Source organism: Myxine glutinosa, chromosome 5, assembly GCF_964187855.1.
Source record: "Myxine glutinosa chromosome 5, kmMyxGlut1.1, whole genome shotgun sequence".
Classification (NCBI taxonomy): Eukaryota; Metazoa; Chordata; class Myxini; order Myxiniformes; family Myxinidae; genus Myxine; species Myxine glutinosa.
This window is the reverse complement of record NC_136265.1, coordinates 210735433-210748118: the sequence shown is the minus strand read 5'-3', so window position 1 is coordinate 210748118 and position 12686 is coordinate 210735433. Positions and strand designations below refer to the sequence as shown.

The 12686-nt window shown below is 53.6% G+C and overlaps 2 protein-coding genes across 8 annotated transcripts in view; one reads left to right on the top strand and one right to left on the bottom strand.

Moving 5' to 3' along the window:
• Nucleotides 1-1500: 1500 nt before the first annotated feature.
• On the bottom strand, nt 1501-4385 carry LOC144892463 (uncharacterized). 2 transcript variants are annotated; one of them, XM_078779440.1, is made up of 2 exons: nt 4359-4385; nt 1501-3265 (listed from the first exon to the last, which is right to left on the bottom strand). In XM_078779440.1, the coding sequence occupies exon 2, from the start codon at nt 3194-3196 to the stop codon at nt 2279-2281; it is 918 nt and encodes a 305-aa protein (XP_078635566.1). In that variant the 5' UTR covers nt 3197-3265; nt 4359-4385; the 3' UTR covers nt 1501-2278. The 2 variants fall into 2 exon arrangements, with proteins under 2 accessions (XP_078635566.1, XP_078635565.1); XM_078779439.1 differs by having other exon boundaries at nt 1508-3265; nt 4333-4385.
• A 26-nt stretch (nt 4386-4411) lies between these two features.
• TMEM94 (transmembrane protein 94) overlaps nt 4412-12686 on the top strand; it is a 187630-nt gene continuing 179355 nt past the window's right edge. For 2 of the 6 annotated variants that reach the window (XM_078779433.1, XM_078779430.1), the window contains exon 1: nt 4412-4529. The gene's annotated coding sequence lies outside the window, so the exon portion shown is untranslated. Of the gene's footprint in view, nt 4530-10305; nt 10399-12686 lie in introns of all 6 variants that reach the window. The other 4 variants (XM_078779435.1, XM_078779434.1, XM_078779432.1 and 1 more) reach the window with 4 other exon arrangements.

The following is a 12686-nucleotide window of genomic DNA, read 5'->3' as shown; positions in this document are numbered from 1 at the left end:
TTCATCCTTCCTCAACACATGACCAAACCATCTCAACCTGTTCCTCTTCACAGCATCCATCACAGGCTCTATTCCCATCATCTTTCGCAATTCATCATTTGTCTTTCTCTCTCTCAACGATACTTCGCACATCCACCGAACCATTCGCATTTCCACCCTTTCCAACCTTCGTTGCTGCTCTACGTTCATTACCCATGTCTCGCTCCCATAAATCATAACACTTCTCACACATGCAGCATACACAATTCATGCGCTGCGTGGAAACTTCTATTTCCAAAATGAATGAGACGATCGATGAAGAACGCAGACTTGAACAGGATGTAGCAAGAAAACGAATGAGACGGGCGAACGAGTCCATCGACGAACGTCAATGCAAACTTGAACATGATGGAGCAAGAAAAAGAACGAGACGGGAGAAAAACGAGAGAAACGAGACGGGGAAAAGCCGATTGGAGAGGCGAGTGAGGAGCGATTGGAGAGGAGAGTGAGGAGCGATTGGAGGGGAGTGTGAGGCGCGATTGGAGAGGAGTGTGAGGCGCGATTGGAGAGGAGTGTGAGGCACGATTGGAGAGGAGTGTGAGGCGCGATTGGAGAGGAGTGTGAGGCGCGATTGGAGAGGAGTGTGAGGCGCGATTGGAGAGGAGTGTGAGGCGCGATTGGAGAGGAGTGTGAGGCACGATTGGAGAGGAGTGTGAGGGATTGGAGAGGAGTGCGAGGGATTGGAGAGGAGAGGAATGTGAGGGATTGGAGAGGAGTGTGAGGCACAATTGGAGAGGAGCGTGAGGAATTGGAGAGGAGTGTGAGGGATTGGAGAGGAGAGGCGAGTGAGGGATTGGAGAGGAGTGTGAGGGATTGGAGAGGTGAGGGATTGGAGAGGAGAGGAATGTGAGGGATTGGAGAGGAGAGGAGTGCTAGGTGGAGAGAGTAGAGTGTCAGGTGGAGAGAGGAGAGTGTCAGGTGGAGAGAGGAGAGTGTCAGGTGGAGAGAGGAGAGTGTCAGGTGGAGAGAGGAGAGTGTCAGGTGGAGAGAGGAGAGTGTCAGGTGGAGAGAGGAGAGTGTCAGGTGGAGAGAGGAGAGTGTCAGGTGGAGAGGAGTGAGGGGTCACATATTATGTGAAATAAATAAATTGTGTTCATTACACCATTTCTGGATCTGATGACTTGCCAGTAAGCATTTTGTAAAAATGATGGTGCAGCATCAAACTCAATATGTCGAAATGTCACACCCGTCCATGCCCGTGGGATTCCCACGGGTGACCCCACTAGTATTATTATATTACATTAAAAAAAATAAATAAATTTTTAGGCCTATCACGATGGTGACGGTGAAGAATCACTTAAAATATATATATTCTCGTATCCGGATCTTCACCGAAATGGAAGCATTTCATCATTTATGAGTCGCTAGACTACGGATTTTTATGTTAAGAAAATAGGCCTTTTATGTTTTGAAAAGCGGCATTTTTTTTTTTTATGTGAAAAAATCCCGAAATATTTTTTTCCCCCGTTTTATTCATTTTTTATTATTACCAAGTTTTTCAGAAATCAGTCAAAAAAAGAACAAAAAATGGTAAGCTTTTTCCTGCACAACATTAAGCACTCTGGGCTAGTAAACAGGTAAAAAATGACGTTCAGGTACCTTTATTGCAACCGCATTGTTTGATAAGTAGAGGACTAGAAGAAATTGACAAGACCCTTTTAGGAACGGTTAAAGTAGGTGTTCGAAATCATTATCTTGGTAATGTTCTCCTTGGTGAGGCGGTGTCGGCGGTCGGTGAGGACGTTTCTGTAGACGGAGAAGGACCTTTCCACGTCGACGCTGACGATGGGGCAGTACCTCAAGAGGGGGATGTCGGCAAGCTTGACTCCAGCCGGCACACCAACCTCAGATCCGTGCTGATCTCCATCCAGGATCAAAGCCACTGTCCTCAGCACACCAATGTCGGGATTGCGCTGCAGCACCGCCTTGAACTTGGTGAGCAGGATCTCCTTACGGCAGCCTCGGATCTTTTCGAGCTCCTCCTTGGCCTGATCAAGGAGCTGGAAGGCCTAGGCCAGCTCCATGCCGGCCTCCTCCAGCTGCTTAAGGATCTTCGGGATGAACGACACGTGGGCATTTAAGAAGACCAAACTGAGCTTGATGTCCGCCTTTCCGAACAGGTCCTTGGCACTCCGGATTGCCATCGCGTCGTCATCATTCAGCTGGTCCACAATGTCCTTGACGGCCTTGAAGTGCTCGGCGTAAAACACCGCGGCGTCGATCCACGTCCCCCACCGAGTCAGAATGGGCTCCGGGGGGGGAGAGAAAGATTGGGCTGCTGCTCCTTCCAAAGGACAACACGCGACGGGGCTTTGACGAACACCTTCTTCGTCGTGGCAATCAGGTCGTTGACGTCCTTGAACATTTCTCGGACTGTCTCGCAGACACGGTGGAGCGCGTGGGCAACGCAAGTCACATGCAGCAAGTCCGGGAAGAGTTCTTTCAGGGCATGGCCGGCCTTGATCATATAGGCCGCGGCGTCGCTGACGAGGACCTTGAGGCACTCCGGCTTGAAATCAGGCCAAAGATAGCGCAGCGTGTCATTGACTGCGCGCACGATCTCCCCGGAGTTGGTCTTCTCCAGAAACATGCACTGGACGAGGTGGGGACGAAAGTACCCCTCCTTGGACAAGCGTCCCGCGATGATGTTGGCCACATATCGACCTGCCGAATCGGTCGTCTCGTCGACGGACAGCCAGATGGGCTGCTGTCCGAGGTCGGCACGGATCCCCGCCAAGGCCTCGTCGTAGAACTTGTCGAGGTAGTGCTTTCGAATCCAGCTTTCATCGGGGATCTGGAGAGTGATGTGCTTCTCCAGGAACGACCGGAGGGCAGGGTTTTCCAATTTCGACCATGGGATGCCAGCGGCCAGCATGGCCTGGCACAGCTCCTGAGCCACGACGTCGCACTTGTGCCTCTTTCCGCCACCAAAGTCCTCCATGGTGGCTTGCGTGACCGTCCTCTTCTTCTTCAAGGCCAAGTTGTTCTTGTGGCGGTCTCCTCGGACATGTTGGGCCAGCTCAGACTTCTGCTTCGCCCGGAAAGTCTTTTCACAAGCTCGACAGAAAGCCGTGTCACTCGACACGTACTTGAAGGTGGCCCCATCGCCGCCAGCGTTGAATTCCTTCAGCCACTTGTCACGAAGAGCAGCACTCATCTTGATAGAAGACTTGTTCACACTTTGTGTACACTCTCACTGTAGTACACCGCCTCACTGCTGTACACGCTGGGGACGCAACGCACGCAAGTGGACGCAACGTTTTGTTTTTGAGATCGATCGCAGTTAAAAATTTCGATCGCAGTTAAAAATTTCGAAAAATTCTCTAATTTCTTTTAGCATTGCCAGACATTTTCGACCAAAAAGGGCATTTTCTTTTATTTTTCCCGAAAAAGGGCGAAATTTTTTTTTTCTCTGAAAACAGCAAAAAAAATTTTTGCGTGCAAAAAAGCGGTTTTATGTGAAAAATTTTTTTTTATTTTTTCACATAAAAATCCGATGTGCATTTATGACACACCCAACCTATCCACCAAGTTGCGTCCGAATCTGTCCACAACTTTTTGAGATTTCATGCTACATATAGTTTTTGGCCCAATCTCTCAATGGCGAAGAATCATTAAAAAAATTATAGTATCTGGATTTGGATCTTCACTAAAATCTAATCATTTCATCCTTGTAACATACCCAACCTCCACCACATTTTGTCATTCGTCGTCCACAACCTTTTGAGATACCGCGCTCAATATAATTTTTAGTCCCATCACTTAATAGTGAAAAATCAGTTCAGAAATGAAAAACAATTATTGTATGCAGATCCAGATCTTCACCAAAATCGAATCATTTCTTCGTCGGTTACACACCCAACTCATTCACCACGTTTCGTCATAATTCGTCCGCAACTGGTTTGAGATGTTGTGCTATATATCGTTTTTGGCCCTATCTCTCAATGGTGAAGAATGCCTCAAAAAATTATAGTAACCTCCATGAGTTTCCTTACAAGGAACTTCCACACAGGAGGCCATTCGGCCCTTTAAATTGCTTGCGCTATTACCAACCTATGGTGGATTATCCGTGTGCTCTTATCCCTTTTAAATGATGAGCGTCAATCAAGGAAGTAGCACCGACCATTTATAACACTTAAAAGGCTTGGGTACGATTCGGCCGGGGTTCGAACCGCGACCTCAAAACTCAGAGCGGACGCTCCAACGCATTACACCACTGAGACTGCTTAAACATTTTAAACTTTAAATATGGACAATTTAATAATATAGAGTACGATTTAAAAGTACAGCTACCAGATCACCAAACGCTTCCTCCATACCCTCATCACGTCAAACAGGAAACGCGTAATACATTCGGCCAATGAGAACTGATGTAACTGAAGGCCGTTCGCGAGTAGCCAATGGGAGCACGCGATGGGGATGTGCGTCGTACGCTACAGTAATCGCTGTATGAGATGGTGAGGCGCTCGTAAATGATGCACTTTCTTTTGGTACGTCATTCATATCACACGTGAATAATTTTGGCGCCTTTTTGAACGTGCTGTTGTCATTTGGCTGACTAGTTTCTCTGCGTTTGCGTTATCTCTCGTGTTACCACCCGACGGTGTTATTTTTGGGTTCATATCTCGAAAACGGGATTGAATTGCGGCTGTTAGTGTTAGTGTTACCCAATCACCAATGGGTTAAATGAGCTCTTCAAGGCGGCTCTCTCAGGCCTTCGTTGTTTATTTCAAGCTTTGTACAGTTTCTGGCCCTTCATCGACCAGGGCTTTGGTGACGTTTTATTTTATGGTGATAACATCATTAATAACGTTATCCTTATTTTGTTCGTGAATTAACTTCAGAAATCAGACTTTATATGCCGTGTATTAAATGAATTGGTGTGTGTGTGTGTGTGTGTGTGTGTGTGTGTGTGTGTGTGTGTGTGTGTGTGTGTGTGTGTGTGTGTGTGTGTGTGTGTGTGTGTGTGTGTGTGTGTGTGTGTGTGTGTGTGTGTATATATATATGTGTATATGTATGTATGTATGTATGTGTATATATATATATATATATATATATATATATATATATATATGTATATATATATATATATATATATGTATATATATATATATATATATATATAATATACACGGTACACACACACACACACACTACCGGTCAAAAGTTTTAAAACACCTTGTAGCGGCTACCGCTGGGTATACACAATCGCCTTGCACCTACCGAGGACGCGGAGCGATCACCATGCCGGGCTCGCCCAGGACGCCCGGGCACGCCCAGCCTCGCCTTTCCAGGGCTCGTCCAGGACGCCCGGGCATGCCCGCGCTCGACTTGCCAGGCCTCGTCCAGGACGCCTGGGCACGTCCAGACTCACCTTTCCAGGGTTCGCCCGGGCACGCCCGGTCTCGCCTTTCCCGGGCAAACGCTCCGGAATAATGTGTATATATATTGCTGCCCGATAAACGGGCTTTTCAGAGTACCCGAGTTGATTTGACACAATAAAGAAACTCGGACGAATTCCAGCTTTTTGTCGCGTCCATTCTTCCGATTTACGTTGGAGCGCAGCTCCGACATTGGTGACCCGACATGGACACGGCAGTTGCCCTCAAACTGCCTACCTTCTGGGAGGCTCACGCGGCGGTTTGGTTCGCCCAGGCGGACTCCCTGTTCGCCCTGAGAGCCATCACAGCCGACGACACCCGCTTCCACCATGTGGTAGCAGCACTCGGCTCAGCCACCGCGGCCCGCGCCCTGAGCCTCCTCGAGAGCCCGCCAGCTGCTGACAAATACGACGCGATTAAAAAGCTCCTCCTCGACGCTTTCGCCCTCTCATCGGCGGAACGCGCACGGCGCCTGCTCGACCTGCCCGAGCTCGGCGACACGCGCCCGTTCGAGCGAATGGACTACATGCTCTCACTGCTTGGCGAGCACTCTCCGGCTTTCCTGTTCCGGGAGCTGTTCCTCCGTCAGCTGCCTAGCCAGGTACGCCTCGCCCTGGCAAGCACGACGATCACGGATCCCGGCACCCTCGCCAGGGAAGCCGACAAGATCTCCGCGGCAGGCCAACGCATTGGAGCAGCGACCTGGAGCCCACCGCCGTCCGAAGCAACGCCCATGGTGCCCGAGTACCCGGCACGGTCGACGACCGAACTGCCGACGCCATTGGCGGCCGCTACGCCGCGCCGACCACCTCCAGCACGACGACCGGGGCCTCCACCTGACCAGGCGTGGTGTTATTATCATGCCAGGTTCGGATAGAAGGCCCGGACATGCCAACCCCCGTGCACCTTCGGCAAGCCGGGAAACGGCCGGGCCGGCGTTCATTACCAGCCATGAGCGCCGGCCACACGGGCAACTTACTTTTCATCAGGGACAAAGCGTCCAGACGGCGCTTCCTGTGTGACACCGGCGCCCAACTGAGCGTCATACCCGTCTCCGATCAGGACAGGCAGTCCGCGGTTTGCGGCCCCTCCTTGGTTGCGGCCAACGGATCGGCCATCCGCACCTTCGACCCCCGCAACGTCACCCTCTGCTTCGGCAGCCAACGCTTTAATTGGACTTTTGTAACCGCAAGCGTGCCCATGGCTCTGCTAGGCACCGACTTCCTCTGCGCACACGGACTGCTGGTTGATGTCAAACGGCGTCGCCTCGTCAACGCCGAGACCTTCAGCTCCCTGGCATGCACATTGAGCAACTCCGCTCCGACCGAGCTGGCATGCGCCCTCCCGGCGGCGAACGAGTTTGCTCGCCTGCTCACGGAGTTCCCGGCCCTCACGCGGCCGACGTTTTCGGCCGTCGCAGTACGACATGGGATCGAGCACCACATACCAACCACGGGCCCGCCGGTCTACGCCAGAGCCCGCCGCCTCGACCCAGCCAAGCTCGCCGTGGCCAAGGCCGAGTTCGACGCTTTGGAACACCTCGGCATCGTGCGGCGCTCCGATAGCGCGTGGGCTTCGCCACTACACATCATCCCAAAACCAGGGGGCGGCTGGCGCCCATGTGGTGACTACTGCCGCCTTAACGACGCTACCACCCCCGACAGGTATCCGATCCCGCACATCCAAGACTTCTCCGCCCGTTTGGCAGGACGGGTCATTTTTTCGAAGATCGATTTAATACGGGATACCACCAGGTACCTGTCAGGGCGGCCCACGTCCCAAAAACGGCCGTCATCACGCCGTTCGGCTTATTCGAATTCCTGCGAATGCCATTTGGCCTCAAGAACGCGGCTCAGGCGTTCCAGCGCTTGATGGACGGCGTGCTGCGCGACCTGCCGTTCCTCTTCGTTTACCTGGACGACATCCTCGTCACCAGCACGTCCCGGGCCGAGCACCTCCTCCACCTCCGAACACTGTTCGGGCGCCTCAGCGAGCATGGCCTCATCGTCAACCCGGCCAAATGCCACTTCGGCACGACGGCCGTTGATTTTTTGAGCCACCACATCACCAAGAACGGGGCCGTGCCGCTGCCAACCAAGGTCGAGGCCATCACCATGTTTCCGCGTCCCCGCTCCATAAAGGCCCTGCAGGAATTCCTTGGAATGGTGAATTTCTATCACCGCTTCGTGCCCCGCGCTGCTCAACTCATACGGCCTCTCTACGAAGCCCTCCGGGGCAAGCCGGCCAAGCGCGACGTCGTCTGGTCCGCAGCCATGGACGCGGCCTTTAAAAACTCAAAGCGGGCCCTCGCCGACGCAACACTGCTCGCTCACCCGGTGCTCAACGCTCCCATCGCCCTCACCACGGATGCCTCCGACTACGCGGTGGGCGCCGTACATGAGCAATGGGTGAACGGGGTTTGGCAGCCACTCGCTTTTTTCAGCCGGCAACTCCGGCCGAATGAGCTCAAATATAGTACGTTTGACCGTGAGCTCCTCGGTCTACACCTGGCCGTTCGCCATTTCCGCTACCTCCTGGAGGGCCGACCCTTCACGGCGTTCGTCGACCACAAGCCGTTGGTTTACGCAATGGCCAAGGTCACGGAGCCGTGGTCGGCCCGCCAACAGCGCCACCTCTCCGCCGTGTCGGAGTTTACCACGGACATCCGGCACGTCGCCGGCAAAGACAACGCCGTGGCCGACTGTCTTTCTCGGGCCAGCGCAAACGCGGTCCACCTCGGCGTGGACTTCGCGCTTATGGCGGCTGACCAAACCACCGACACCACGGTGCAAGCCCTCCGGGCGGCGGACACGTGCCTCCGCCTGGCCGACATCCCCTTCGCGGACACTGTCCTGCTCTGCGACGTCTCCCAAGGCCAGCCTCGCCCCATCGTGCCCGTTACCTGGCAATGCCGCATCTTCGCCTCCCTCCACGGCCTTTCCCACCTGGGCCGGAAAGCTTCCCAGAAGCTGGTGTCGGCGCGATTCGTCTGGCACGGCCTCCGACGGGACGTCCGCGATTGGACCAGCACCTGCACAGCCTGCCAACAGGCCAAGGTCCACCGACACACCCAGGCCCCGCTGGCACCTTTCACCGTGCCCGAACGACGTTTCGACCACGTCAACGTCGACCTGGTGGGCCCCCTCCCCCCATCACGGGGTTTCACACACCTGCTCACCATGGTGGACAGGACCACCAGGTGGCCAGAGGCCGTTCCCCTCGTCTCCACCACCACCGCCGACGTGGCGCAGGCTTTCATCGCCACCTGGGTCGCCCGCTTCGGCGCACCGGCGGACATCTCGTCGGACCGCGGACCGCAGTTCACCTCTGAGCTGTGGGGCGCGGTCGCCCGCAACCTGGGGGTCAAGCTCCACCGTACTACGGCCTACCACCCCCAAGCCAACGGGTTGTGCGAGCGGTTCCACCGCTCCATGAAGGCTGCGCTCATGGTCGGCCTTGAGGACGGCGGTTGGGCCGACCGGCTGCCGTGGGTCCTTTTGGGCCTCCGCACGGCCCCCAAGGAGGACCTCCGGGCGTCCACCGCCAAGCTTGTCTACGGCCAGGCGCTACCCGTCCCGGGCGAATTCGTGCCCGACGCTACCAGTCCCTGGTCCGCAGCTCACCAGCGCTCGGACCTCCAGGAGACCGCCCAACGGTTTGCCCCCGTGCCAACGTCCCACCACGGTGACCCCCGGTCCTACGTCCCCCCAGCGCTTCGCACAGCGGAGTACGTTTTTGTGCGTCATGACGCACATCGGGGGCCACTCCGGCCGCCGTACGACAGGCCCTTCCGGGTCCTGCGACTGGACGACAAGTCGTTCGTCATCGACATCGGCGGCAGGTCGGACCGGATTGCGGTGGACCGCCTCAAGCCGGTGCACGTGGACATCGACCAACCGCCACGGTTGGCCCTTCCGCCACGGCGAGGCCGCCCCCCATCCACGGTGCCCCCCACTTGACCGCCCACCACCACACCGGACCCCCCCCCCCCCCCCACGACCCGCCAGGGGTCGCTTCGGCCGGTTCATCAGGACCCCCCTTAAATTGACCCTGCCGGTGCAAGTCGATTCTGGGGGGACGTGTGTAGCGGCTACCGCTGGGTATACACAATCGCCTTGCACCTACCGAGGACGCGGAGCGATCACCATGCCGGGCTCGCCAGGACCCCCGGGCACGCCCGGTCTCGACTTGCCAGGCCTCGTCCAGGACGCCCGGGCATGTCCAGACTCGCCTTTCCAGGGTTCGCCCAGGACGCCTGGGCACGCCCAGCCTCGCCTTTCCAGGGCTCGTCCAGGACGCCCGGGCATGCCCGCGCTCGACTTGCCAGGCCTCGTCCAGGACGCCCGGGCACGTCCAGACTCGCCTTTCCAGGGTTCGCCCAGGACGCCCGGGCACGCCCGGTCTCGCCTTTCCCGGGCAAATGCTCCGGGATAATGTGCATATATATTGCTGCCCGTTAAACGGGCTTTTCAGAGTACCCGAGTTGATTTGACACAATAAAAAAACTTGGACGAATTCCAGCTTTTTGTCGCGTCCATTCTTCCGATTTACGTTGGAGCACAGCTCCTACAACCTCAATTTTTCCAGTTTTTATTGAAATTTACGCAGTTTAATGTCTCAATGTACTCTGAAATTAAGTATAGAACAAATAAACAATTGGAGATAAAAAAGAAATCATCGAATCATTTTGTTTAACAAAATTATCTTACATTTTTGACTCAGCAAAGTAGCCACCTTTTGCAGATATAACCGCCGAACACCCTCGTGGCATTCTTTCTGCAATGGAAATCAAATATTGTTCGGGAAGTTCTTCCCAACACTGTTGCAGAAGTTCCCACAAATGTGTTGCACTTATAGGTTGCTTTGCTTTCACCCTTCTTTCCAGTTTATCCCAAACCAGCTCGATGGGGTTTAAGTCTGGAGACTGTGCTGGCCATTCCATGATTTGAAGCCTACCGTCTTGTTCTTTTCCTCGAAGGTACGTAGTTTTGACATTGCCTGGAGGTGTGTTTAGGGTCATTATCTTGCTGTCGGATGAACCCCTGACCAACTAGGCGTATACCAGACGGTATTGCATGGCGCTGCAAAATGCTGTAGTAGCCCTTTTGGTTCAGGGTGCCCGTCACTCTGTGCATGTTGCCAAATCTGGATTCAGCAAAAGAGCCCCAGACCATCACACTTCCTCCTCCATGTTTGACAGTTGGTGTCACACACTGAGGAACCAGCCTTTCACCTACTCGACGGCGTCCAAAAACCCTGCGTGGTGAACCAAAGATTTCTTAGCAATGGCTTTCTTACTGCCACTCAACCTCTCAAACCTGCAGCTCAAAGTCTTCTCTTCACAGTTGAAACTGAGACTTGCTTACTTTGACCAGTGTTAAGCTGTGCTTGAAGCTGTTGTCCTGTGAGCCGCCGATCACGCAAGCTGTTGACTCAGAAACTTGTCTTCTGATTCAGCTGTGGCTTTGGGTCTGCCAGACCTCTTCCTGTCAGAGTTTCCTCCAGTTTCCAAGTGCCTTTTGATGGTGTAGGAAACTGTACTCACTGACACCTTGGCTTTCTTTGCAATTTCTCTAAAGGAAAGACCTCCACTTTTAGGGGTTATAATGGTCTGTCTGCCTTTCTTTGTTAATTGCCTTTTTCTCGCCATTATGATAGCAATATACTACTTCCTGCAGTGCAATATTGTCCAAATAATGCTTCAGAGGGTGTAATAACAGTCTGTTCCAATGCTGCTTTTATTCAGACAGGGGGTTTTTAATCAAGTAATCAGCAGAGGTTGGGACACCTGTAGGAATTGTTTGCATCAACTTTCAAGGCTTAATTTACTTACATTGCTGCAGAACAACTGTAAGTTGTTTACCCATTACTTGTTCCATGAAGAAGGCCTTTTTTTTTTTTTACAATATAACTGTAATTTACATTATTTTCCCGTTTTTGCTAACCTAAACTTAATTTTAACCTCGAGCAGTTTGCTGCTTACCTTTGTACCATTTCAGGTTATTCACTGGACTGGAATTGCTTAAATGGTAATAAAAACTGGAAAAATTGAGGCGTTCTAAAACTTTTGACCGGTAGTGTGTATATCTATATATATATTGTTGTGGTTTTTGGAATAAAGGCAATCCCCCTTTTAGTTAGTTGCACCACAACATGTAGCCTCGCTTAGTCAGTTATTTCTTCGTAAATGTGAAGTTTAGTCTCCTTCCCAGTGTTAGTATGCGTTGAAGCAGGTAGAGTAAGGGTAGGCCTCATGGGAGCCTGGAATGCCGTGTGATGGGCCTAGGACAAGTCGAGCAGGCCCGAGGGAGTTGCTGGAGGGCGTGGCTGGTAAGCAGCAAACAGCCAATGTGAGCTGGGAGTGGCCAATAATGGCGGCCAATGGGAGCTAAAGGGGAGTGGCCCAGAACGGCGGTCAATGAGAGCTAAGGGGATTGACTGATGAGGGGCTGTCACGACACATGACCCCTGGCGGCCAGTGGAGGCCCGTGGAACATTCTAGTGGGGCTCCGGGGGATATAAGACCCGGCCCAGACCCCCGAACGGGCTCGCTCTGGCAGGACGACCTCGCTGGATTCGAACTCTCTAGCAGGCTGAACTCTCTCGGGATTCGCAGGCTGGACGCTCTCTGGACTCTGGACGCTCCCTGGATTCGCTCTCTGGCCCGGCGATCTCTCTGCCTGGACTCCCTGCACATGCGCTTTGCCTCGCTGGCTTCGGGACATGCTGCGTGGATTCCCGTTCGTGCACGACTGAGGTCGACGTCCCTGCCGCGAACTTCCTCGGGGGGAAACACCCAACGAGCCGTCCATGGCGAACTGCGCCAAGCGGCCGCGTTTTGTGCGCGTCCCCTTCTTCCTCCCCCTTCCCTGAACGAGTCTGAGGGCCCTTGTCTGGGAAACGTAAGTAAGGTGGTTAAGATTCTCTTCTGTGTCCCTTTTCTATCACCAGTCTACATTTGTGAATAAATCTGTGGTTTGTTTTCAACTTGGCCGTTTTCGTCCCTTCACCATTGGCCTCGCATTGCACGAGTTAAAACCGCTCGATCGGGTTCATAGTGGTTAACGGCACGAGTTACGCGACGCACAAACCGTTCAGGCGTACCATACCCGCGTGACTCGTGTGAGGTCCAGCCCCCGTTCTCGCGGCGGCGTGTGTATCGAAGGTACTCGAGTTGTGACAGGAAACCCTTCCACGCGCTAGCTGCAGGCTCGGCAGCTGGAATTGCCCAGCAATCCATCCTCCATGAGTATAGTGTGGGGTCGG